This window comes from Somniosus microcephalus, chromosome 5, assembly GCF_052327205.1.
Source record: "Somniosus microcephalus isolate GS21.2 chromosome 5, FLI_Smic_1.0, whole genome shotgun sequence".
NCBI lineage: Eukaryota > Metazoa > Chordata > Chondrichthyes > Squaliformes > Somniosidae > Somniosus > Somniosus microcephalus.
In genome coordinates this window covers 104,242,494-104,266,537 of record NC_140991.1, presented here as the reverse complement: position 1 = coordinate 104,266,537, position 24,044 = coordinate 104,242,494, and the positions used below count along the sequence as shown (strand labels likewise).

Here is a 24,044-nt window from a genome sequence, read left to right as displayed (position 1 = left end):
GTGATGCTATGAAAACAACTTACAACACACAGGGAGGGCCCTTGGTCTTGCCACCTCACTCCATCTTTGTCTCCTTCTAACCTCACCCCATCTTTGTCTCCTTCTAACCATCAATGAGATGTATTCTCTACACTCACTCCTTCATTCTCACTCAAACTCCACTTGTCTCCCTCATTGCAGGAAAAGAGAGCTCACAATAAGAGGGAAAGAGCAAGGACAGGAGGAGGGCCACCCTCAGTAGCCCAGCTCACCCCCTGGGAGGTGGCGGCCCTGGAGATCGTGGGAGTGGAGGAGGATGCCCAAGTGGGGCACGGACAGATGGGTGCATCAGCGCAAGCTGGTGACAGAATAGTTTATCATCTCTCTCATTGACATTGCATGATAATGATTCTGATGCTCTAACAGATTGACTTTTGATCATCTGCAATATTCAATGTGCATGTAACCTTAGCCTCACATCTCGGACTCTTTCCTTTACTCCCCACAGGACCATCAAAAGCCCCCATCCCCACTATCCAGGAAGAACAGCCTGAGCCTCCAGACTCCTCAGAGGAAGCTGCAACCTCTGAGGGCGCAGCGTCAGCAGAATTCAGCGCACCCAGCACCAGTGCAGACACTCACACCTCGGTGGTACCTTCGCGAGATAGTGCAGTGTTGTCACCTGGTGTATCACAGCTCACAAGTGAGCATCAGCAGATGGTGGAGACAGGGACAGCAGTGGAGAGTCCTAGTCGGAGGGCGCAGGACTCTGCCAGCTCGGCTCAGCTGCATACTCTGTAAAGAAAATTATAAAGGCCTGAGCCACAGAAGTCCTACTTTTTGTTTATATAAAATCAGACTGGTCCCTGCCAAGACTGGATGCCATTCCTACTCGCAGTTCCCACACAACAAAAATGTGGAAGATGGTGGTTCAGCCGAGTACCAAACGCTTCACAGTTTATCTGTGAGCAACGTTCAGAATAAAAGTAAAGCTTGCACACAATTCCTATATGTACAGTAGCAGATGTACATCCAGTGACTAATTCTGTATGTACAGTATATATATTCATCAGAACTGAGAAGCCAGTACAAACAGGCAGGGCAAACTGTGCTGTTGAAAGAAGCAGCACTTGAGTGTTTCAGAAATGCATCATCACTTGTTTATCTGTCATCTTCAATCATTGTGGTGGCTGCTAAATGGTGTATATTTCTTGTCCATGAATTATAGATACACTGGCACCTTTCACTTGTAGTGGTTGGTAGTAGCTAAATTTTGCATTAAAACAATACATTCATCCACTCTGTGCAAGCATGAAAAACTGTACATTAGTACACAAATGATAGCTGTATAGTTGAGTCATTAATATCCAAGTGCCTCTCTGTCAGAACACCTCTCCAACACTGTTCAGCTGAAGCAATCTGGATCAACCCATTTTGCCTTATTTTATGTTTAAAGCACATTTATATATCTTTGGACCCCTCCTCATCAACATGTTGCCCTATGGTGACATGATCCGAAGACATGGCGTCAGGTTCCACATCTACACCGAGGACACCTAGTTCTATCACTCCATCAGCTGTCTTGATCCCTCTACTGCCTCTGTTGTCTGGCTGCTTGTCCGACTTCCAGTCGTGAATGAGCCGAAATTTCCTCCAGTTGAGCACTGGGAAAACTGAACCCATTGTTTATGACTCCCGCCATAAACTCCATACCCTTGCCACTGTCTCAGGTTGAACAGACTGTTGTTTGCAAACTTGGCATCCTATTTGACCCCAAGCGGAATTTCCAACTCCATACCCTCTCGACCACAAAGAGCACCTACTTCTACCTCTGTAATATCACCAATCTCCAGCCCGGGTTGAGCCAACCTGCTGCTGAAACAATCATCCATGCCTTTGTCACCTCCGGACTCGACTATTCCAATACTCTCTTGGCTGACCTCCCATCGCTCCCCCTCCATAAACTTCAGCTCATCCAAAACTCTGCTGCCCATATCCTATCCTGCATTAAGGCCTGCTCACCCATCACCACTGTGCTCACTAACCTACCTTGGTGCCCAGTCCCCCAACACCTCAAGTTTAAAATTCTCTTTCTGTGTTCATATCTCCTTCATGGCCCCACCCCTCTCCATCTCTGTAACCTTCTGCAGCCCTCCAACCCTCCAAGAACTCTGTGTTCCTCCAACTCTGGGCTCCTGCATCCATCATTGGCAGTTGCACTTTCAGCCATCTAGGCTCTAAAACTCCCTTCCTAGATCTCTATACCTCTCCAAGTTCCTCACCTCCTTTAAGCGACCCTCCTTAAAACCCACTTCTTTGACCAATCTTTTAGTGATCACTCCCAACATCTCCTACTTCAGCTTGGAATTGATTTTTTGTCTGTTTACACTTCTGTGAAGCCTTGGGACTTTAAAAGGTGCTATATAAACAAAGTTGTTGTTGTTGTATTATGGGTCTGATATTCCAACATAAAATTATACTACTTTACCCTTAGGTGATATTTACACACAATTTATTCATCAAATACAATTATCACAACAAATATGAACTTGTATGTTTTTGTGGTTACAGATACAGTCTTGCAGTTTAAGATATTAAAATGTGAATAAGAAATGCATATTACATGCGATACTGTATAAAAAGTTATTCATTTTAATATCTTACTATTTAAACAAAATGTGCTCAGTGTATCGGAATGAACATTTTGCACCCCTAGGTCAGAAGGCAAGTTAGAAACATAGTGAAACTATTTCTATTCCATCCAACCTCTGAAGGTAGACCCCTTATTGTACCTTTTCCAGGTCGGGACATATTAATTGGGACTTCTAATTTAGTGGGAATTTGTACAGTTTTCCATCTTTTTCCACCTGGTCTGATGTACTTCCCAACATCACTAAATTTATATTTGTCTCGAGGTCACTATTTATGTGCTACATTTAAACTTGAGTCACAAAATCTTTATTACAATCAATAATAAAAAATAACAGTTTGAAAATGCTATATTTAATCCCAGAAAATTCAAGTCATATAACCACTACCACCAGTGAATTTCAAGGCATTTAAACTATAACAAGTTGTTAAGCTACTTGTACCTCTCTTTGCCAGGTCTCTTGCAGTCTCTTTGCCAATTCCAGTATTAGCGCCAGTTATTATTATAGTCTTTCCATCCAGTCTAGCTTCTGACCATTTATTAACTGTTCTGTTGATGAGAAACAAAAGTTCACAGCAACATGTTAATTGTAATTCTGGTTTATGCTAAAGACTGACGTATTATCACAGATATGAAATTTCACTGTGCTTTATTATGCCTCTGTACTTCTAAAACCTCCTCCAGCCCTACAATCCTCCAAGAACTCTGTGTTCCTCCAACTTTGGAAATGAGCTTCCCCCCACTCCCTTCACCCCACTATTGGCAGCCTTGCCTTCAGCCATCCAGGCCCTATGCTCTGGAATTCCCTTCCGAGACCCCTGTCTTTCCATCTCACTCTCCTCCTTTAAGACCCTCCTTAAAACTTACCTCTTTGACCAAGCTTTAGTCACTTTTCTAATATCTCCATCTTTGGCTCGGTGTCAATTGTCATCTTCTGTCCTTGTGAAACACTGTGGGACATTTTCCTACATTAACAAGAACATAAGAAACAGGAGCAGGAGTAGGCTCGAACGCCCCTTGAGCCAGCTCCGCCATTCAATAAACTCATGGCTGAACTTCTACATCAACTCCACTTACCCACCGCCCTATCCCCATAGCTCTTGATTCCCTTAGTGCCCAAAAATCTATCAATCTCAGTCTTGAATATACTCATCGACTGAGCATCCACAGCCCTCTGGGGTAGTTAAAGCCAAAGAATTAAAAGGCGCTATATAAATACAAGTTGTTGTTGTTTACTGAAATCCTCATGATGACAATAATGAGAACTTTTAATACCAAAATTGAGCTTAAACTGGCTTAAAACTTTTGGGCTGGAGAATGGAACTGATCCAATTCCATTCACTTCATTACACGACAGAGATTTTAAAAACTTGAAAATGCTGGAATTCTAAAATAACAGTTTTGATGAAGGGTCGTCACCAGAAATGTTAAAACAGCTATGATTTCCAGTATATTCTCTTTCCAATCATTTCAGATTCAGAATTAAGTTTTACACTCAAGCCTACCTTACCCCTTCAACACCAGGGGGGGCGGGGGCGTGGGAATTTGAAGTGTTAGTGAAATTTTGCACTAGACAAGGGATTTCAGTATTGGAACACTTTTCTAATTTTAAAACCCAGATCAGGCACAACACAGTAAAGTGAAAGACTCCTTACTATGTCTTGACAATGTGTTTTCACTTCAGGAATCCTTAGGAATTATCTGAATCAAGAAGGCAAACTATTTGGACACATGTCCTATATGTCACAAGTTTAACCTGCATCTGAACTTTGCTGTCGATGATAAATAACAAGCATGCACAAAGTGGCATTTGCCTCTTTTCAACATGTGTCCCAAAGACTGATGTTGGCCTCCACCTCCACTGCTAATTGCCAATACAAATCAACAACTGGTAAAATGCCCCTGTATTCTAATGAATGCCTCTGAAATCTACTCTTGGGCCATAAAAAGCCAAATTACCCTATTTGGAGAATTCACCACTATATCAAAAAGTGGTAGCACAAAGCCAAACCAGAGCCCCAACTGAGTCTGCCAACGACACAATATAATTTGCAATACTTTCATAAATGCTTGGAACAGAGATTCCAACTCTATCCCTTATGATGGCATTCAACACACTGTAGATGAAGACCCCGAATAAAATGGGCAGTGGATAACCTTGCCTCGCTCTGCTTTCAAGAGAAATAGGTTCAGCTCCTTATCCATTACACAGATCCGAGAGATGGAATACACATCCTGTTTTTTTTGGCAGGAAGGGAAAGATGATTATTACTATTTGAATGTTGACACTTGAATACATAGGTTTGAAAGGGATAGCCAATAATCTTTATTATGTTTAGATACTTGCGTAATTCAAGAAGTAGACAGGACAGACAGACCAGATCTACCATGTGTTCTTTTATTGTCACTTCTATATCACAATTCTTAAAGCAGTAGAAGTTTAAAAAAGAGAATATTCTGGTTTGTGTGTGTGGGAGAGGGGGGAGGGCACAGATTAGGGAAAGTACTGAGGTATTTACAAACATTTTGTAAAAATATAAGTTAGTTTATAACTTCTGCCAGGGAGCAGAAATTCAAATTGTTAGCAGGGAGAAAACACGTTCTTTTAAACATAATACAGCCTTATTTTTCTAATAAGCTGCAAAAGAAATTATACAGTAAAAGCAATTAAAGTGAAAATGCTTGGCTCCCCACGATTCTGTTGGTAAACAAAGTATCTCGTGTGGTTCTAAGTCATACAAACCAAGGTGGCTGACGAACGGTCATCGACCTGAAACGTTAACTGTGTCTCTCGCCACAGATGTTGCCTGGCCTGCTGAGTATTTCCAGCATTTTGTGTTTTTATTTCAGATTTCCAGCATCACCAGTATTTTGCTTTTGTTTCAGTGAATGATTGTCTGTGTGGAATCAGCAGATCTCAACCAGACTAGGAAAGATATTGAAAGTCATGGCTCCATTGAAAGCTTTGTGCCAAACAGTAGCATTTGGTCAGGTGCTGTTCCCATCCCAGTTACATAAAAGCACCCATTCTGACCCACAGCTTCATTCTTTGATTTGATACAAGATAGAACTAGCTACTTTGAGACTGGAAGCATACACAAAGTTACTTTATTGGAAAGTTCTATGGTGCATTGGATCAAAGGAAAACTGAAAACCAAGAAGGAACTTTGTATATATTAAAAGCTACATTCAAAGAATGAGGAAGTCCACACTTTAGTAGGTAATCTAAAATCCTTCCTCATACTATGAAAATTTTGGAAGGGAGGAACAAAAGATAAACTCTTATGAAGAAAATGTTCAAGCTAGCGTAATGCACGGTCATACCAAAGTGACCGTCATCTTGGATTGTCACATCAGGGCAATAACAACGCTTAGTAAAAAGAAAACACCCAATTTACTTTAATTAGCTCCTTTGCAAACAGTATTGAGAGAAAGCTTTTGCATAGTACCCTATGAAGTGATCATGACACAGCAGAATATGCTTTAACTTTCACCAGTGGTTCTAAGCCAGCAAGGAGGTACATTCTGCACCCAAATTCATTGATTTCTACTTCGTCGTGAATTTAGCTAAAGTTCTGTTCCCATCAATTACCTAGGCAGTGGATCTCTTGTTTTATCTTTGGAAGAAGCCAATACTTAATTCAACAAAGTGGTGCTTCCTTTCAAAGAGAGAAGCACATTGTGCCAGTAAAATCTCACCACTATTGCATCTGGGGATGAATTGATTTGTAATTGTTTGATTTATACACTGAACAAGACAAGATAGATTAACTAGTAAGATATGAAGGATGTAATATTGCCGTTGTCCAAGCAAAGGGGTTAATTATCATTAATCTAACAAGAGTCTAATTTCCTCCCTTAAGTGATTTTAGTATTCAGGCTAAATGGCAGTTCATTTATATACAGAAGCAGATGACATTGACCAAACAAAGGTGGTTCCCTTCTTTGGGTCAAGTGGCCTCCGATAAAAACTATTAACCAGACAGTCTGCTGACTGAAGGCAGTGTACAAGTCTTTCTGACTCTTATTATAGCATGCTAACTTGCTAAGACTCCCACTAACTGATGGCTACAACTTTTAAAAATGTGTATTGAGTGACATCATATCAAAAGGAACCTATGTAACAATAAAGAGTCTATGTAACTAAACTGGCCTTTAATTGCTTGTGGTAAACCACTTTTATCGTTCACTAGCGTTACACTATAGTTATCACTGTTATATCGTTACTCTATGGTTATCACTGTTCACACTGTTGTATCACTATACGAGGTCGCCTCTTGTCACGCTGCTATACCTGGGCTGACCACTGCTGACTCCGCCCATGACTCCACCTACCTGCCCAGGTATAAAGGTAGTCGACTGGCTGGCATTCCTCCTTGTTGTATCCGATCACCCACGAGGGTGGGCTCTGTTATTTAGCCAATAAAAACCTATAGTTACTTTCTTAACTCGTCGCTTTTCATTGGATGAGATGATAGGTATATCATTGCTTAAATGAGATTCTGTTACAGTAAGGTACATAGTATCTGTTTACCCAAGTGAGTTGCCGGAGAAACTGTCTACCTGGAAATAGAAACGGTGTTAATGTCACACGTTTAACCACCAAGAAAGGCACCATAAAACAATACAAGAAGTTACAGTATATGCAAGTTTAGGTTAAATTAAGACAATGGAAGAAAGAAGATGACAAGTTGCCGCAGACACACCCCAGAGGTGGTCCCCCAGAGTCATCAATGTGAAGAGACACTAACCCCAGGGCCCCACAGCCACATGATACAACTGACTAACCCCAGTGTAATTACCAGGGAGAAAGCCACACATAGTCCCCCTACTAATTCCAGCTCACCAAGAGAAGAGCAGCCTAGCCAGGAAGTGAGTGAGCCCTCCAGGGCCGACCAGACACATACCCTGGGATCACACAGCCAGATACAACTAAAGGATAAATTTAATCAGTTAGAGACAGAGATGGTTAAACTTAGAGAGGAGGTCCTTAAGCTGAAACACAAACAAAAAGCAAGAGAGGGAGAGATACAGGAGAGAGGTGAATCTACTTGGGAATCAGGTGAAAGAGCTGCAGGAAAACAAAGAGAGCCATAGAGGAGAGATAGCACCATTAGGCCAGCAGCCAGAGGCTAGAGATAAGACAATACAGAGCCCGACTGAACAGCTGCACTCCCACACTGAACAACAGCAGCAGACACACAATACAAGGGGTGCCACACAGACCAACCAGCATACTGAAGCTCAGTCTTCCCCCACCACTGTGGAACCACAAGCGAGCCGCTCACAAGAGGAGCGCACACACCAGACACGACCACCCCAGCCCAACACACACGCTATGAGTCCAGGCGAAAGCCACCAGACAGTAAACACAAACAAGGCTGACATCGTAATACTCATAGACTCAAATGGGAAATTTCTATGGGAGAAAAAGCTCTTCCCTAGAAGTAAATTAGAAAAGATCTGGTGCCCAACAACAGACAGAGCCCTGGAATGGCTGACCAAAACCCAATTAGGCTCCCCCCAACACATAATAATACACACGGGCACAAATGACCTAAAGGCCCAGCAGAAAGGGGTAGCAACATCGCTCAGAGCAGTGATTAGGAAGGCAAGCAATACATTTCCAAACACTAGAATCACTGTTTCCACAATATTGCCAAGAACAGACTTTAATAGCAACACAATTCATGAGATAAATGCCAGCATAGCAAGAAACTTAACATGAAATCCTTATATATTTCGACCTGGAATATCCAAGGTCTACGCTCTTCAGTGCTCGACGTGAAGAGTAGGACCCCAGAGTTCATAGATGAAACTAAAGATCTAGATATTATCATTTTACAGGAAACTTGGTATCAAGGAAAAGGACATACTGGCCGTCCCCAAGGGTACACAGAGCTGGTGGTCCCCTCCAATAAATTACCAGGAGTAACCCAAGGCAGAGACTTCGGAGGCATACTGATTTGGTTTAAAACAGAGCTTAAGAATTGCATCAAATTTATAAAAAAGGGCGAAAACCACATGTGGCTCAAAATTGAGAGGGAGATTATCTCTAACACCCAAGATGTTTTCATTTGCGCACTCTATATCCCCCCAATGGAATCCCCGTACTTTAAAGAGGACACCTTCTCCAACATTGAGGGGGAAATTATCCAATACCAGGCCCAGGGGAACGTGTTGATCTGTGGTGACCTCAATTCAAGAACTGGCGAAGAACCAGACTTCACCAATAATCAGGGAAACAATTACATATTCGGGAATAACCACTTCGATATCCCTTCCCTTCCATACAGGCACAACTGCGACAAGCAGACAAATACCAACGGAAAACAGCTCCTGCAGCTCTGTCGAAGCCTGGGTCTGTACATTGTCAATGGTAGGTGATATACCTATCAATTCCTCCAATAAAAGGCGAAGAGTTACGAAGGTGACTAAAGGTTTTTATTGACTAAATAACAGCCCACTCTCGTGGGTGATCCGATCCAAGCAGGAGGAATACCAGCCAGTCGCTCACCTTTATACCTGGCCTGGTGGGTGGAGCCAAGGCGGAGTCGGCAGTGGTCATCCCAGGTATAGCAGTGTGGCAAGAGGCGACCTCGTACCGTGATACAATAGTGGTCAGTGATACAGTTATAACGAACAGTGGTGAACAGTGCTAACGATAGTGAACGTGGTTTACCACATTCACCCCTTGTTTAGAATTAAGTCCGGCGGGGTGAAGTGTACTACCAATTCTGGTAGGTCAGTCTGTCCGGAGGCTTCGTAAGCCTCTCCGATCGCCGCAGCGGTGGTGTTGCCTTATCCGGTGCTGGTGCCTTATCCGGTGTTGATGCTGGTGTTTGCGTGGTCGGCGAGGGCTCGTGGGGTTCCGGCATGCCGTCTACCTGGACTGAGGTTGGGGGGGGTGGTGGCGGTGTTTCCGGATCGGCTGAGGGTGCGAGGTCTCGTAGGGAGACAGTGTCCTCCCGCCCGTCTGGGTACGCCACGTAGGCGTACTGGGGGTTGGCGTGCAGGAGGTTCACCCTCTCGACCAGGGGGTCCGTTTTATGGGTCCTCACGTGTTTCCGCAGCCAGACCGGCCCCGGGGCGGTCAGCCAGGTTGGTAGAGTGGTTCCCGTAGTCGACTTCCTGGGGAAAACGAACATTCGTTCATGGGGGGTGGTGTTAGTGGCCGTGCAAAGTAATGACCGGATGGAGTGCAGCGCTGTCGGGAGGACTTCTTGCCAGCGGGAGGTTGGGAGGCCCTTAGACTTTAAGGCTAAGAGGACGGCCTTCCATACCGTCGCGTTCTCTCTTTCCACCTGACCGTTACCTCTGGGGTTGTAGCTGGTGGTCCTGCTTGCTGCAATACCTCTCTCTAGGAGGTATTGCCGGAGTTCCTCACTCATGAAGGAGGAGCCCCGGTCGCTGTGTATATAGTTCGGGAACCCGAACAAGGCGAAGAGGGCATTCAGGCACTTAATGACCGTGCTACTGGTCATGTCGGGGCAGGGGAAGGCAAAGGGGAAACGGGAGTACTCATCAACGATGTTGAGGAAGTACACATTACGGTCAGAGGACGGGAGGGGCCCCTTAAAGTCGATGCTCAGGCGCTCGAAGGGGCGGGTGGCCTTGATCAGGCTTGCTCGGTCCGGCCTATAGAAGTGCGGTTTGCACTCCGCACAGGTCTGGCAGTTCCTGGTCATGGTCCTGACCTCCTCGATGGAGTAGGTCAGGTTGCGGGCCTTAATGAAATGGTAGAGTCTGGTGACTCCGGGGTGGCAGAGCTGGTCGTGGAGGGTCTGAAGCCTATCGATATGCGCGCTGGCGCATGTCATTCGTGAAAGGGCATCAGGGGATTCGTTCAGCTTGCCTGGCCGGTACAAGATCTCATAATCGTAGGTGGAGAGCTCGATTCTCCATCTCAAAATCTTGTCATTCTTGATTTTGCCCTTCAGCTTGTTATTAAACATGAAAGCCACCGAACGCTGGTCGGTGAGGAGGGTAAATCGTTTGCCTGCCAGGTAGTGCCTCCAGCGCCGTACTGCCTCCACGATCGCCTGGGCCTCTTTCTCGACCGACGAATGTCGGATCTCGGGGCCCTGTAGGGTCCTTGAGAAGAAGGCCACTGGCCTCCCCTCCTGGTTTAGGGTGGCGGCTAAGGCGAAGTCGGAGGCGTCGCTCTCCACCTGAAAGGGGATGGACTCGTCCACTGCGTGCATCGTGGCCTTGGCTATGTCTCCCTTAATGAGGGAGAAGGCCGTGCACGCCTCCTCCGTGAGGGGGAAGGAAGTGGCTTTCAGGAGGGGTCTGGCTTTGTCCGCGTAATTGGGTACCCATTGGGCATAGTAGGCGAAAAGCCCCAGGGTTCTCCTAAGTGCTTTAGGGCAGTGGGGGAGGGGTAGCTCCATGAGGGGGCGCATTCTTTCTGGGTCGGGGCCGATGATTCCGTTCTCCACTACGCAGCCGAGGATGGCAAGGCGCGTGGTGTTAAACACGCATTTCTCCTTATTGTAGGTGAGGTTCAGCCGTTGGGCCGTACGGAGGAATTTCTCCAGATTCGCGTCATGTTCCTGCTGGTCGCGGCCGCAGATAGTGACGTTATCTAGGTAGGGGAATGTAGCCTGCAGTTCGTTCTGGTCAACCATCTGGTCCATCTCCCTTTGGAAGACCGAGACCCCATTAGTGACACCGAAGGGGACCCTAAGGAAGTGGTATAGGCGCCCATTCGCCTCGAAGGCGGTATACTGGCGGTCCTCAGGGTGGATAGGGAGTTGGTGGTAGGCCGACTTCAGGTCGATGGTCGAGAATACTTTATACTGTGCAATCTGATTGACCATGTCAGATATGCGGGGGAGGGGGTATGCGTCCAGCTGGGTATATCTGTTTATGGTCTGGCTGTAGTCGATGACCAGGCGGTTTTTATCGCCGGTCTTTACGACTACGACCTGGGCACGCCAGGGGCTGCTGCTCCCCTCGATAATGCCCTCTTTCAGGAGGCGCCGCACCTCAGAGCTAATGAAGGCTCTGTCCCCGGCGCTATACCGCCTGCTTTTGGTAGCGACGGGTTTGCAGTCAGGGGTAAGGTTAGCAAACAGAGAGGGTGGCGGGACCTTGAGGGTGGAGAGGCTGCAGGTGTTACGCGGTGGGCGGTTTAACGTTTGCTGGTTGTTGACTGTGAGTGGGGGGAGGGGTCCACCGTATGCTAGGGTTACGCTTTGGAGGTGGGATTGGAAGTCCAGCCCTAGTAGGACGGCAGCGCAGAGATGGGGGAGGACGAGGAGTTTAAAGTTTTTATACTCCGTGCCCTTAACCGACAGGGTCACGACACAGTAGCCGCTGATGTCCGTGGCGTGGGACCTCGATGCCATCGAGATTCGGCTGCGCGTTGGTAGGACAGAGAGGGAGTAGTGGCTCACCGTGTCTGGGTGGATGAAGCTCTCCGTGCTTCCGCTGTCGAACAGGCAGGTCGTGGCGTGGCCGTTCACTTTGATGTCCATCATTGACTTGGACAGATGGTGCGGGCGGGCTTGGTCCAGGGTGACGGAAGCTAGTGTGTAGCTGAGCGAGTCGTTGTCATCTGCGGGCGAGGCGGTCGGGCGTGGTGAGTAAAATGGCGTCTCCCACGAGGTAGGGCCCCATGAGGCACTATTGGGGTCGGTTGCCTTAATCAAAGATGGCCGCCCCCATGACTCATGTGTGGGGATGCTGGCCTCAGTTGCCCTAAACAAAGATGGCCGCCCCCATGACTCATGTGTGGGGATGCTGGCCTCAGTTGCCCTAAACGAAGATGGCCGCCCCCATAGTTCGCATGCGGCACTGCTGGCCTCTGAGGATCCGCTCCTGCAGGCCTTGGAGAAGTGGCCTTTCTTCAGGCAGGTTCTACATATGGAGTTCTTGGCTGGGCAGCGCGACCTCGGGTGCTTCTCCTGGCCACAAAAAAAACAGCCGGCGGCCCGATCGCGGATGCCCGATGTCGGGGCCGGTGCCGGGGGTGGCGGGGCCGGTCGGGTCCGGGACGCCGACGCAGAGGTAGGTCCCGGGGGCGGCGCTGGGAAGGGTGCTGTGGTAGGGGTCGGGCCCGAGTCCCAGGGTCGCGAGCAGTACCTGGTGAATGCTTCCTGATCTTGGTGGGCCACTTCCAGGGAGATAGCGAGGGCTTCAGCTTTTTCCATGCTGAGGTCTTTAGCTTCCAGCAGTCTTTGCCGTGAGTACTCGGACCGTAGGCCTTTCAGGAATGCGTCGCGGATATTATCTTCAGTATTTTCGGCTGCCGACACCGATTTAAAGTCACAGTTCCTGGCGAGTGCATATAGCGCCTGTGAGAATTCGGCTACTGATTCTCCTGGCTGTTGCGGCCGTGATCTTAGGAGGTGCCTAGCGTACATGTAGTTTACCGGGGTCCGGTACTTCTGTTTCAGCAGGTTGATGGCGGTCTCGTAGGTAGTCATGTCCTCGATGAGAGTGTATACTCTCGGGCTCAGTTGTGCCTGCAGGACACTTAGTTTGGATGCCTGAGGGACGCTGGATTCTCTCAGGTATGATTCGAAGCAGACCAGCCAGTGTTTAAAGTCTGCGGCTGAGTTTGCTGCTCGTGGGTTCAGGTCCAGGTACGGCGGTCTGAGGGCTCGCAGCCAAGCTGGCTGGTGTGGCTGTGCTCCTGGGAGCTGCGCTGGTGGCTCCTCCGCCGGTTGTGACTCGTTGTCGGACATCATTAAATTTAGTCAATAAAATTGATATACCTATCAATTCCTCCAATAAAAGGCGAAGAGTTACGAAGGTGACTAAAGGTTTTTATTGACTAAATAACAGCCCACTCTCGTGGGTGATCCGATCCAAGCAGGAGGAATACCAGCCAGTCGCTCACCTTTATACCTGGCCTGGTGGGTGGAGCCAAGGCGGAGTCGGCAGTGGTCATCCCAGGTATAGCAGTGTGGCAAGAGGCGACCTCGTACCGTGATACAATAGTGGTCAGTGATACAGTTATAACGAACAGTGGTGAACAGTGCTAACGATAGTGAACGTGGTTTACCACAGTAGGTTCATAGGAGACCTCCTAGGAAGATCGACCTATTGCTCACCTCTTGGCTGCAGCACCGTAGACTATATGATTACGGATTTGGACCCATACTCTTTCAAAGCATTCACAGTCAAACCACAAACAACACTGTCAGATCACAGTCAAATTACTATGTATCTTAAAAAGACAGAAACAAACACAAAAACACAACCCAGTAAACTGTACAACACCAAAAAATCGTACAGGTGGGCCAAAAACGACACGGAAAAATACCAGAAAGCAATTAGCAATGAATCAACTCAAGCTCTCTTGGACACCTTTCTGGATAACATATACACTCACAATAAAGGTGTAAACTGGGCAGTGAATAACCTAAACAATATTTTTGATAATTTGGCAACAAGGTCAAACTTGAAAGCTCGCAAGAACAAACCCAAAACAAAAAACTATGAAAAATGGTTTGACCCAGATTGCCATAACATGAGGAAAAAACTTAGAAAAATATCAAACCAAAAACACAGACATCCAGAAAACGAGGAATTACGCCTTTCTTATTGTCAGACACTAACACAATACAGAAACACACTCAGAACCAAAAAAGAGCAATATATTAAGAATACACTCATCTCCATTGAGGAATCCATTGATTCCAATTGTTTCTGGGACAACTGGAATACATTACACAAAAAACAACACAACGAATTGGCCATTCAAAATGGAGACACATGGGAAAACCACTTTGAAAAATTATACCAGAAAAACACACTAAGGCCAGAGCAACACCAAATATGCAAAAAACTGGAAAAGCTCGAAATGGCCATAAAAGATAACCAAAACCCGCTAGACTCCATAATAACAGAAAAATAACTTTTTGAAAGACTCAAGGACCTGCGACCAGGAAAAGCTTGCGGGGCAGACGGCATACTAAGCGAGATGATTAAACACACAGACGATAAAATGAAACTGGCTATCCTAAAACTCTTCAACTTGGTTCTGAGTGTCGGTTACTTCCCTGATATCTGGAACAAAGGACTCATAACGCCCATATACAAAAGTGGGGACAAATTCGACCTAAATAACTATCGAGGCATCTGTGTAAACAGTAACCTGGGGAAGGTTTTCTGTAGTATCATAAACAAAAGACTTATAAACTTCCTTGAGGAGCACAATGTCTTGAGTAAAAGCCAAATTGGATTCCTGCCAAACTATAGAACATCAGATCATATCTTCACCCTACAGACCCTAATTGACAAACACGTTCATCAAAACAAAAGCAAAATCTACGCATGCTTTATAGATTTCCAGAAGGCTTTCGATTCCATCTGGCATGACGGTTTATTCCTGAAACTTATCGAAAGCGGGGTAGGGGGAAAAACATATGATGTAATTAAATCAATGTATACAAACAACAAATGTGCAGCTAAAATTGGAGACAAACAAACAAAATACTTCCCACAGGGGCGGGGGGTGACGCAGGGCTCGCCAATCTCACCGACACCCTTTAATATTTACATAAATGAATTGGCAAAACTACTTGAACAATCTACAGCACCCAGCCTCACCCTATATGAATCCAAGGTTAAATTCCTCCTCTATGCAGACGACCTGGTTCTGCTGTCACCAACTAAGGAGGGTCTACAGCAGAACCTGGATCTGCTGGAGTCGTACTGCCAGACTTGGGCCCTGACAATAAATCTCCAAAAAACCAAAGTCCTTGTGTTCCAGCAAAGATCCAGACATCAGGGACCCAAAATAAATTTCACACTAGGAACAACCAAAATTGAACAAACCACTAACTACACATACTTGGGCTTAAAAATCAGTTCTACGGGAAATTTCAAACTGGCTGTGAATGAACTGAAAGAGAAAGCAAGAAGGGCTTTCTATGCCATTAAAAAATCAATCCAAATAGAAATCCCAATTAGCATTTGGCTCAAAATTTTCAAATCAGTAATTGAACCAATTGCACTCTATGGCAGTGAGGTGTGGGGACCGCTAACACAACAAGAATTTGCAAAATGGGACAAACACCCAATTGAGATCCTACATGCAGAATTCTGTAAAAGTATCCTCCGGACTCAAAGGAAAACCGTAAACAATGCATGCAGGGCAGAACTAGGCCAATATCCATTAATAATCACTATCCAAAAAAGAGCCACCAAATTTTGGAAACACCTAGAAATGAGCAACCCCCAATGCTATCATTACGAAGCCCTGAAATGCCAAGAGAGGACCATAAAGAAGAATACCCTCAGTCAACTAGTCCTGGGACTCAGTGAAGTAACTACTAACACTACTAACAATAACCAGCCCCAGGACAGTGACAGCGTAACACAAAGAATTCGACCCAACACAATCGTCGCTAAGCAAAAGGAAAAATATCTGTCATATTGGGCAGAAACAACAAAAACCCAAAGCAAACTCAATTGCTACTTGGCCCTAAACAGACAATACAACATGGCTGATTACCTGACCATGGTAAAGGATAGCAAACTGAGAAAAACTTTGACAATGTACAGACTTAGTGAACATAACCTGGTGATCGAAAAAGGTAGACACAGGCAGACCCGGCTACCAAGAGAGGACAGGATATGCTCTCACTGCAGTCAGGGAGTGGTTGAGACAGAGATGCACTTCCTCACAGCTTGTAGAAAATATCAGGGCATAAGGGAGAATTTCTACCCAAAATTCACAAAAATATGCCCGGAATTCAGAAATTTGAATGACGACCAAAAACTCCCATACCTACTAGGGGAAGAGAGAAATTGTGTAACACTAGCGGCACACTATGTTACAGCTTGCCATAAACAGAGGGACAACCACTAAATATAAGAAAAGAGTATATATAAATTATATGAAAGTATATTTATACACTCAGGGATATATCTGTTTATACACTGTATGGATAGATCTGTATTTTTGTGAACAAACATGAATGTTTTTCGATGCTTTGGCAACATAAGATGTAACTTGTCATGCCAATAAAGCGATTTGAATTGAATTGAATTGAATTGAAGAGCAACGCCCAACACCAAAAATGACTTTCTACTCCAAGGAGAGAGGATATGATTTTGTATTCACTGCACCAAGAGACAGCCTTAATACAGGAGGCCCATCAATGGAAAATTAATCAAAGCCAATTGTAATCTTCTATACGGGGTGGAGGATAGGCAGTAACGGGCATCTACAATTTGTTCAGTTTACACATCAAAAATTCCATCCCTCACTGGTTAGCAGGAATAGTTTTTCACTCTAATAAAAATTGTAAATGATTTTGCAGCCAACACCATATAAAGAAAGAAACAGGAGCAGGAGTAGGCCAATCGGCCCCTCGCTATTAAGGAAAACAAACTTCAAAATTCTATTTCTGCACACTTGGTATAAAGTTATGCTGAAGCTAACATATGTGTTAAGTCCCAGAGTTTTATGAACTTATGATCTCAAAATCAGAGTACAACATAGGTCGATAACAGCATTTACATTTGTTACTAAAAGGAATAACCTGTAATGCCTACCTTAACATTACATATATTTCACCCTTTGCCTCAGTGGGAGCATTCTCACCAGAGTCAAAAGATTATGGGTTCAAGCCCCACTCCAGGACTTAAGCACTACAGTGTAGTACTGAGCAATGTACCCTTTAAGTGCAGCCATGCAGCAGTCTGGAGCTCCAGCACAGCCAGCTCACCGGCTTTTAAATGCAAAAACCGCACATGCATGGATTTTTGAATGGGCCATGCAGCCCGTTAAAGGGGCTGCGCGGCCCAAAAAAAACTTAGAGGCAACTTTGTTACTGAGGAAGTGCTGCACTGTCAGAGACACTGAATCGAGTTCCCATCTGCCCTCTCAGATGGATATAAAAGATTCCATGGCACAATTTAGAGAACAGCAGCGAAGTTCTTCCGGTATCAAACATACACCTGAACAGGCAGAAAGGGTCTGAGTTCAAGTCTCATCCCAAAGACCGCACCTCCAACAATGTCTTAATACTGCAACTGAAGAGTCAACCTAGATTTAAGTGCTTAAATCCTGGAGTGAGGCTTGAACCCACAATCTGCTGAGTCAGAGGCAAAAGTTCTGTCACTGAGCCAAACGGACATAAACACTAACATTGCAGTAAAACAAATTTTAAAAAGTGCTGGAATAGCATCAAAATACTGCAGATGCTGGAAATCCGAAATAACAACAGAAAATGCTGGAAAAACTCAGCAGGTCAGACAACATCCATGGAGAGAAATTTGAGTTGACGTTTTGGGTCGAAACCCTTTTTCAAAACTGGAAAGGAAACAAAATAGATCGAAGGCAGGGCTGCGATCGAACAAAAGAAGTAAAAGAGACATTAAAAGGTATTCAAAACCAGACGAGATGGTAATAGGCCAGTGGAGACAAAAGACAGCTGAGATTAGGTGTGAAGTGTGCCGGCAGGATAAGAGACAGCTGCCAGGTGGGAGCTGTTTCCTATCCTGCCAGTACACTTCACACCTAATCTCAGCTGTCTTTTGTCTCCACTGGCCTATTACCATCTCGTCTGGTTTTGAATACCTTTTAATGTCTCTTTTGTTCGATCGCAGCCCTGCCTTCGATCTATTTTATTTCCTTTCCAGTTTTGAAAAAGGGTTTTGACCCGAAACGTCAACTCAAATTTCTCTCCACGGATGTTGCCTGACCTGCTGAGTTTTTCCCGCATTTTCTGTTGTTATTTGCCTTTAACTTCTGTTAGTCTACCACACTCCAACCTCAAGTGGGAGCAACATTACTGGTGCTTTTAAAAAAAGGAATTTGCTGTTCTTAAAAGGACTTCAAAGCCCCATTGCCACCCTTAGGGTACAGGAATGCAGTGCATGAAAGCCCTTTACCTCCTGCTACACATGTTGCCAGAATGAATACGACTTGACTGCAGTGGTACGGGTAGGGTTGGTGGGCTGCGCTCCGATCCACTTGTGGCTGGGTGCAGATGTCCTGAATGCTGCACGCACTCACTCCCTGATTCCTTCTCCCTCTGTCGCAGAAGCTGAGAAGATTGTCACATGCATGACTCTCGCAATCCGCCAATCACATCCTCCCAGTAAGGCGGCTCCTGTGCTGTTTTTTTCCGAATAAGATCAGGGCGGGGCGGGTTTCATTTAGCTTGCTGATTTTGATTTTACGCCGTCTGGTGTCTATGTTTTTAAATTGCGTTTCATTCAGCGGCTCTGTTCAGTTGCTGGGACATATGAGTCATTGGAGACACATCGCGCCTGTTGTTAATGACCCATTTGCCACATGACCGGCCTTTATTACAAAACGAATTACCAACAACTTGCGCTGTTGTCACAGTGACCCAGGCAATGTGTGTGGTGGGCGGGGAGAGGGTAGTTTAGCTTAGAAACAGTGTCACTGGTTAACTTGCTAGAGATGTATCTGAGATAACAAGAGCCCATACTCGCACATTCAGATTGGACACGGAACATTCCGCACCCTTGAAAACAAATAGAACAGGACCGGTTACATTCCTACGTCTAGAGGCGTGTTACACTACGTTTCTTCATGATCACTAAGGAGTTCCCTGCTGAACACAGTTGAGTGAAGACCATTACCACAAGACCTTAAGTATTGCAAGGACAAGGCCCACCACCACCACCAGGCAACCCTGGATGGGTGATACATGCAGCAATGCCCACATTTTAAGAACACATTAAAATAATAATGCAGTAATAAAAACGGAAAGTGCTAAACAATATATAACACATCTGAGGCATATAATAGAATTAGCTAATAATACTAAATCAATCCCCCTGGTATGGACACCATCTTCACTCCCTAAAGTCCAAGGGGTGCAGACTTGAGAGTGCCTGGCACACAACTGGTATAACCATTCATCACCAGACTTGATTGGACCATCATATCAAGTGCTATCCAGCATAACTCTCCTCTGCCAAAACGTATAAAATTCTTAGAGGGCTTGATAGGGTAGCTGCTGCAAGGCTGTTTCTCCTGGCTGGAGAGTCTAGAACTAGGGGTCATAGTCTCAGGATAAAGGGTCGGCCATTTAGAACCGAGATGAGGAGAAACCTCTTCACTCAGAGGGTTGTGAATTCTCTACCACAGAGGGCTGTGGATGCTCAGTCGATGAGTATATTCAAGACTGAGATTGCAGTGGGGAAAGAGTTAAACGGACATCGCTGGCAGTTTCGCTGAATGGTGTAATAAAGACCATACCTTGCAGTAGTAAGCTTTTTCTAAGTTGCTGAATTGGTAGTTGAGATAACATAGCCGGACATGGAACCATAAGAGGCCGAAGAGGATGTAAGTTCTGTTCTGGCAGGAAAGTAAAACAATGAGTTGGAAGTAAAAGAGGCCGAGAGAGGCAGGAAAAGAGGACAATGAGGCAGAAGTACATTGTTGCTGAGACCCCATCTGGCATAAACAAAGGTCATAGGTGCAACAACAGCTTGTGGGATAACGGACATATACTTTTTCGGTAATAAAGGCGGTACTTTAATGTAACGTGGCATAGGCAACCAATCAGTGAAGATGCATGCGGGCCAAGGTCCAATCAGGTGGCAGGAATGAATTTTGAATGAGCTGAACATATGTGTTGTAATGTATAAAAATGTAGTGTTTGCTGTACCAATTTGGAAAAGTCTGGCTAAGACAGTGCAGACTGTTTCCCCACCGATGCAATAAAGACAACTTGATTATCAATCTAAAATCTTGTGTCAAGTGTTGGTTTAAAATACTCCACAACAGAGATCGATAGATTTTTGGGCACTAAGGGAATCAAGGGATATGTGGATAGGGCAGTAAAGTGGAGTTGATGTACAAGATCAGCCATGCTCTTATTGAATGGCGGAGCAGGCTCGAGGGGCCACATGGCCTACTCTACTCCTATTTCTTATGTTCTTATATTCTTATAAAACCACACACTACTTAAGGATGATCCTGGAGAAAAAAGTTAACTACCTGGCTTCTTTTCTTCACTACCAACCGTCTCCTTAAATCCCTCTCAACAACAATAACAACAACTTGTATTTTTGTATTTATATAGCACCTGTAACGTAGTAAAACATCCCAAGGTGCTGCACAGGAGTATTTTAAGACAACAACTTTGACACCGATCTACATAAGGATAAATGAGGGCAGGTGACCAAACGCTTGGTCAAAGAGGTAGGTTTTAAGGAGCGTCTTAAAGGAGGAGAGAGAGGTAGAGAGGTGGAGAGGTTTAGGGAGGGAATTCCAGAGCTTAGGGCCTAGGCAACAGAAGGAATGACCGCCAAAGGTTGAGCGATTAAAATCGGGGATGCTCAAGAGGGCAAAATTAGAGGAGCGCAGATATCTCGGGAGGTTGTGGGTCTGAAGGAGGTTACAAAGATAGGAAGGGGCGAGGCCATGGAGGGATTTGAAAACAAGGATGAGAATTTTGAAATAGAGGTGCTGCTTAACCGGGAGCCAAAGTAGGTCAGCGAGCACAGGGGTGATGGGTGAATGGGACTTGGTGCGGGTTAGGACATGGGCAGCCAAGTTTTGGATGACCTCAAGTTTACGTAGGGAGGAATGTGGGAGGCCAGCTAGGAGTACATCGGAATAGTCAAGTCTAGAGGTAACAAAGGCATGGATGAGGGTTTCAGCAGAGGATGAGCTGAGGCAAGGGTGGATACAGGCGATATTACGGAGGTGGAAGTAGGCGGTCTTTGATATGCTGTGGGTATGTGGTCAGAAGCTCATTTCAGGGTCAAATATGACACCAAGGTTGCGAACAGTGTGGTTCAGCCTCAGACAGATGTTAGGGAGAGGGATGGAGTCAATGGCTAGGGAACGGAGTTTGTGGCGGGGACCGAAAACAATGGCTTCGGTCTTCCCAATATTTAATTGGAGAACGTTTTTGCTCATCCAGAACTGTATGTTGGACAAGCAGTCTGACAATTTAGACACCGTGGTGGGGTCGATGGAAGAGGTAGTGAGGTAGAGCTGGGTGTCGTCAGCGTACATGTGGAAACTGATGCTGTGTTTTCGGATGATGTCACCAAGGGGCAACATATAGCTGAGAAATAGGAGGGGGCCAATGATAGACCCCTGGGGGACACCAGAGGTAATGATTCAGGAGCGGGAAGAGAAGCCATTGCAGGTGATTCTCTGGTTACGATTAGATAGATAAGAATGGAACCAGGTGAGTGCAGTCCCGCCCAGCTGGATGACGGTGGAGAGGCATTGGAGAAGGATGGAGTGGTGAACCATGTCAAAGGCTGCAGACAAGTCAAGAAGGACGAGGAGGGATAATTTACCTTTGTCACAGTCACAAAGGATGTCTTTGATGAGAGCCGTTTCGGTACTGTGGCAAGGGCGGAAACCTGATTGGAGGGATTCAAATATGGAATTGCGGGAAAGATGGGCATGGATTTGGGAGGCAACAACACGTTCAAGGACTTTGGAGAGGAAAGGGAGGTTGGGTTTTGGGGCAGTAGTTTGCAAGGTTGGAGGGATCAAGGTTTTTTTTGAGGAGGGTGTGATGATGGCAGATTTGAGGGAGAGGGGGACAGTACCTGAGGAGAGAGAAGCGTTAACAATATCAACTAGTGTGGGAGCCAGAAAAAGGAAGTTGGGTGGTCAGCAGTTTGGTGGGAATAGGGTCGAGGGAGCAGGAGGTGGGTCTCATAGACAAGATGAGCGCAGAGAGATCATGAGGGGTGATTGGAGAGAAACTGGAGAAAGATGTGAGTTCAGGGCTAGGGCAGGGGGGATCCTTAGAGGAAGTTTGGTCCAGTGGGCTAGAGGAAGGAAGGGAAGTGGCAGCTGAATGGATGGTCTCAATCTTAGAGACAAAGAAGTCAATGAGCTCCTCTCTCCCTTGTCCCTTGCACCCTCACTTCCAAAGACAAGTGCAAAGAGTTAATGGACTTCTTTGTCATTAAAATTGAGACCATCCGTTCAGATGCCTCTGTTGCTTCCTTCCTTTCCTTTGCCCACTAAGTTAAACCTTCCTCCATGGTCTCTTGCCCTAGCCCTGAACCCATGTCTTTCTCTAGTTTCTCTACTATCTCGCCTTATGCCCTCTTCAAGCACATCTTGTCCATGAGACCCATCCCTTGCTCCCTTAAGCCATTTCCACTAAACTGCTTACTACCCGAGTTCCCTACCTGGTGTACATGCTAACATTGTAAATGATTCTTTTTCCTCAGGTATTGTCCCCCTGCCTTTCAAAATCACCATCATCACCTCCCTCCATAAAACACCCTTGACCCATCTGTCCTTGCAAACTACCACCCTATTTTGAATCTCCATTTCCTCTCCAAAGTTCTTGAATGTGTTGTCCCTCCTAAATCCATGCCTTCTATGTTTGAATCTCTCCAATCAGGTTTTCGTTATTGTAACAGTACTGAAATGGCCCCAACCAAAGTCACAAATGGTATCCTCTCTGACTGTGATCATGGTGCACTAACCCTCCCCATCCTCTTTGACCTTTCTGCAGCCTTTTACATGGTCGACCATACCATCCTCCTCCAACATCCTTTCCTCTTTTTTCCAGTTCAGTGGGAATGCCCTCACTTGGTTCCATTCTTACCTATCTGATTGTAGCCAGAGCATCTCCAGCAATGGCTTCTCTTCCTGCCCCCCGCACTGTTATCTCCAGAGGCCCTCAAGGAGTTGATCTTGACCCCCTTTCCCTCATCTATATGCTGCTCCCTGGCAATATCATCCACAGACATGGAGTCAGCTTGTACAGGTACGTTGAAGACACTCAACTCGATCTCTGCACCACCTCTTTCTATCCCTCCACTGCCTCTGTGTTGTGAGACTGCTTATCCAAAATCCAGTCTTCAATGAACCACAACTTTCTCCAGTTTATACAAACTTTGTACCCTCACTGTTGATTACTACTGTTAGAGAAAGCAACTTGGAACTGTTGTCTCAGTACCAGGAATAAAGGTTCTAAATGCAGAGTCTTAATTTTACAGATTTTGTTAGAGGGGATGATACAGACAATACACATGTCGATGCAAAGGCTGTGGGAAACTTGTGTTACAGTTGCTAAATTTGGGCACAGCCCTGTTCCTGGGACTAGGGACAGGGTCACTAGCAAGGCTTGGAAACTAAGCAGAGCCAGGCCTGGTTAATACCTGGAGGGGTGACCATCAGGGAAGACCAGGTACAGAAGAAGCCCCAAGAAGGGGCAGTTGGTGAGAAGGTCACGGAAAGAGCCCCGGGAGGGGCGGCTGGTGAGCAGGCTTGGGTGTTGGGCTGAAGATTGTCAGACAGGAGGAATAATGGAATGGTGACGCGTATAGACGCAGCAGCTTTGCTTCTCCCAGGACGGTGCTATTTATGTTTAACGTTATTTGTACTGGACTCATGGGAGCTTGCAAGATCACATTTCGTTGTTCATGTACTTGTACAATGACAATAAAGTTGAATTATTATTATTATTTAGCCCTCCAT

At 45.6% G+C, this 24,044-nt stretch overlaps 1 protein-coding gene across 3 annotated transcripts in view; it reads right to left on the bottom strand.

Moving 5' to 3' along the window:
* LOC147117252 (retinol dehydrogenase 12-like) overlaps nt 1-18,877 on the bottom strand; it is a 73,756-nt gene extending 54,879 nt beyond the window's left edge. The window contains exons 1-2 of one of the 3 annotated variants that reach the window (XM_085988064.1): nt 18,488-18,877; nt 3,072-3,178 (exon numbers count right to left, since the gene is read on the bottom strand). In XM_085988064.1, the coding sequence (XP_085844190.1) occupies nt 3,072-3,178; nt 18,488-18,501 (121 nt within the window). In that variant the 5' untranslated portion in view covers nt 18,502-18,877. The remainder of the gene's footprint in view (nt 1-3,071; nt 3,179-18,487) is intronic. The other 2 variants (XM_085988066.1, XM_085988065.1) reach the window with 2 other exon arrangements.
* Between the last annotated feature and the right edge of the window lie 5,167 nt (nt 18,878-24,044).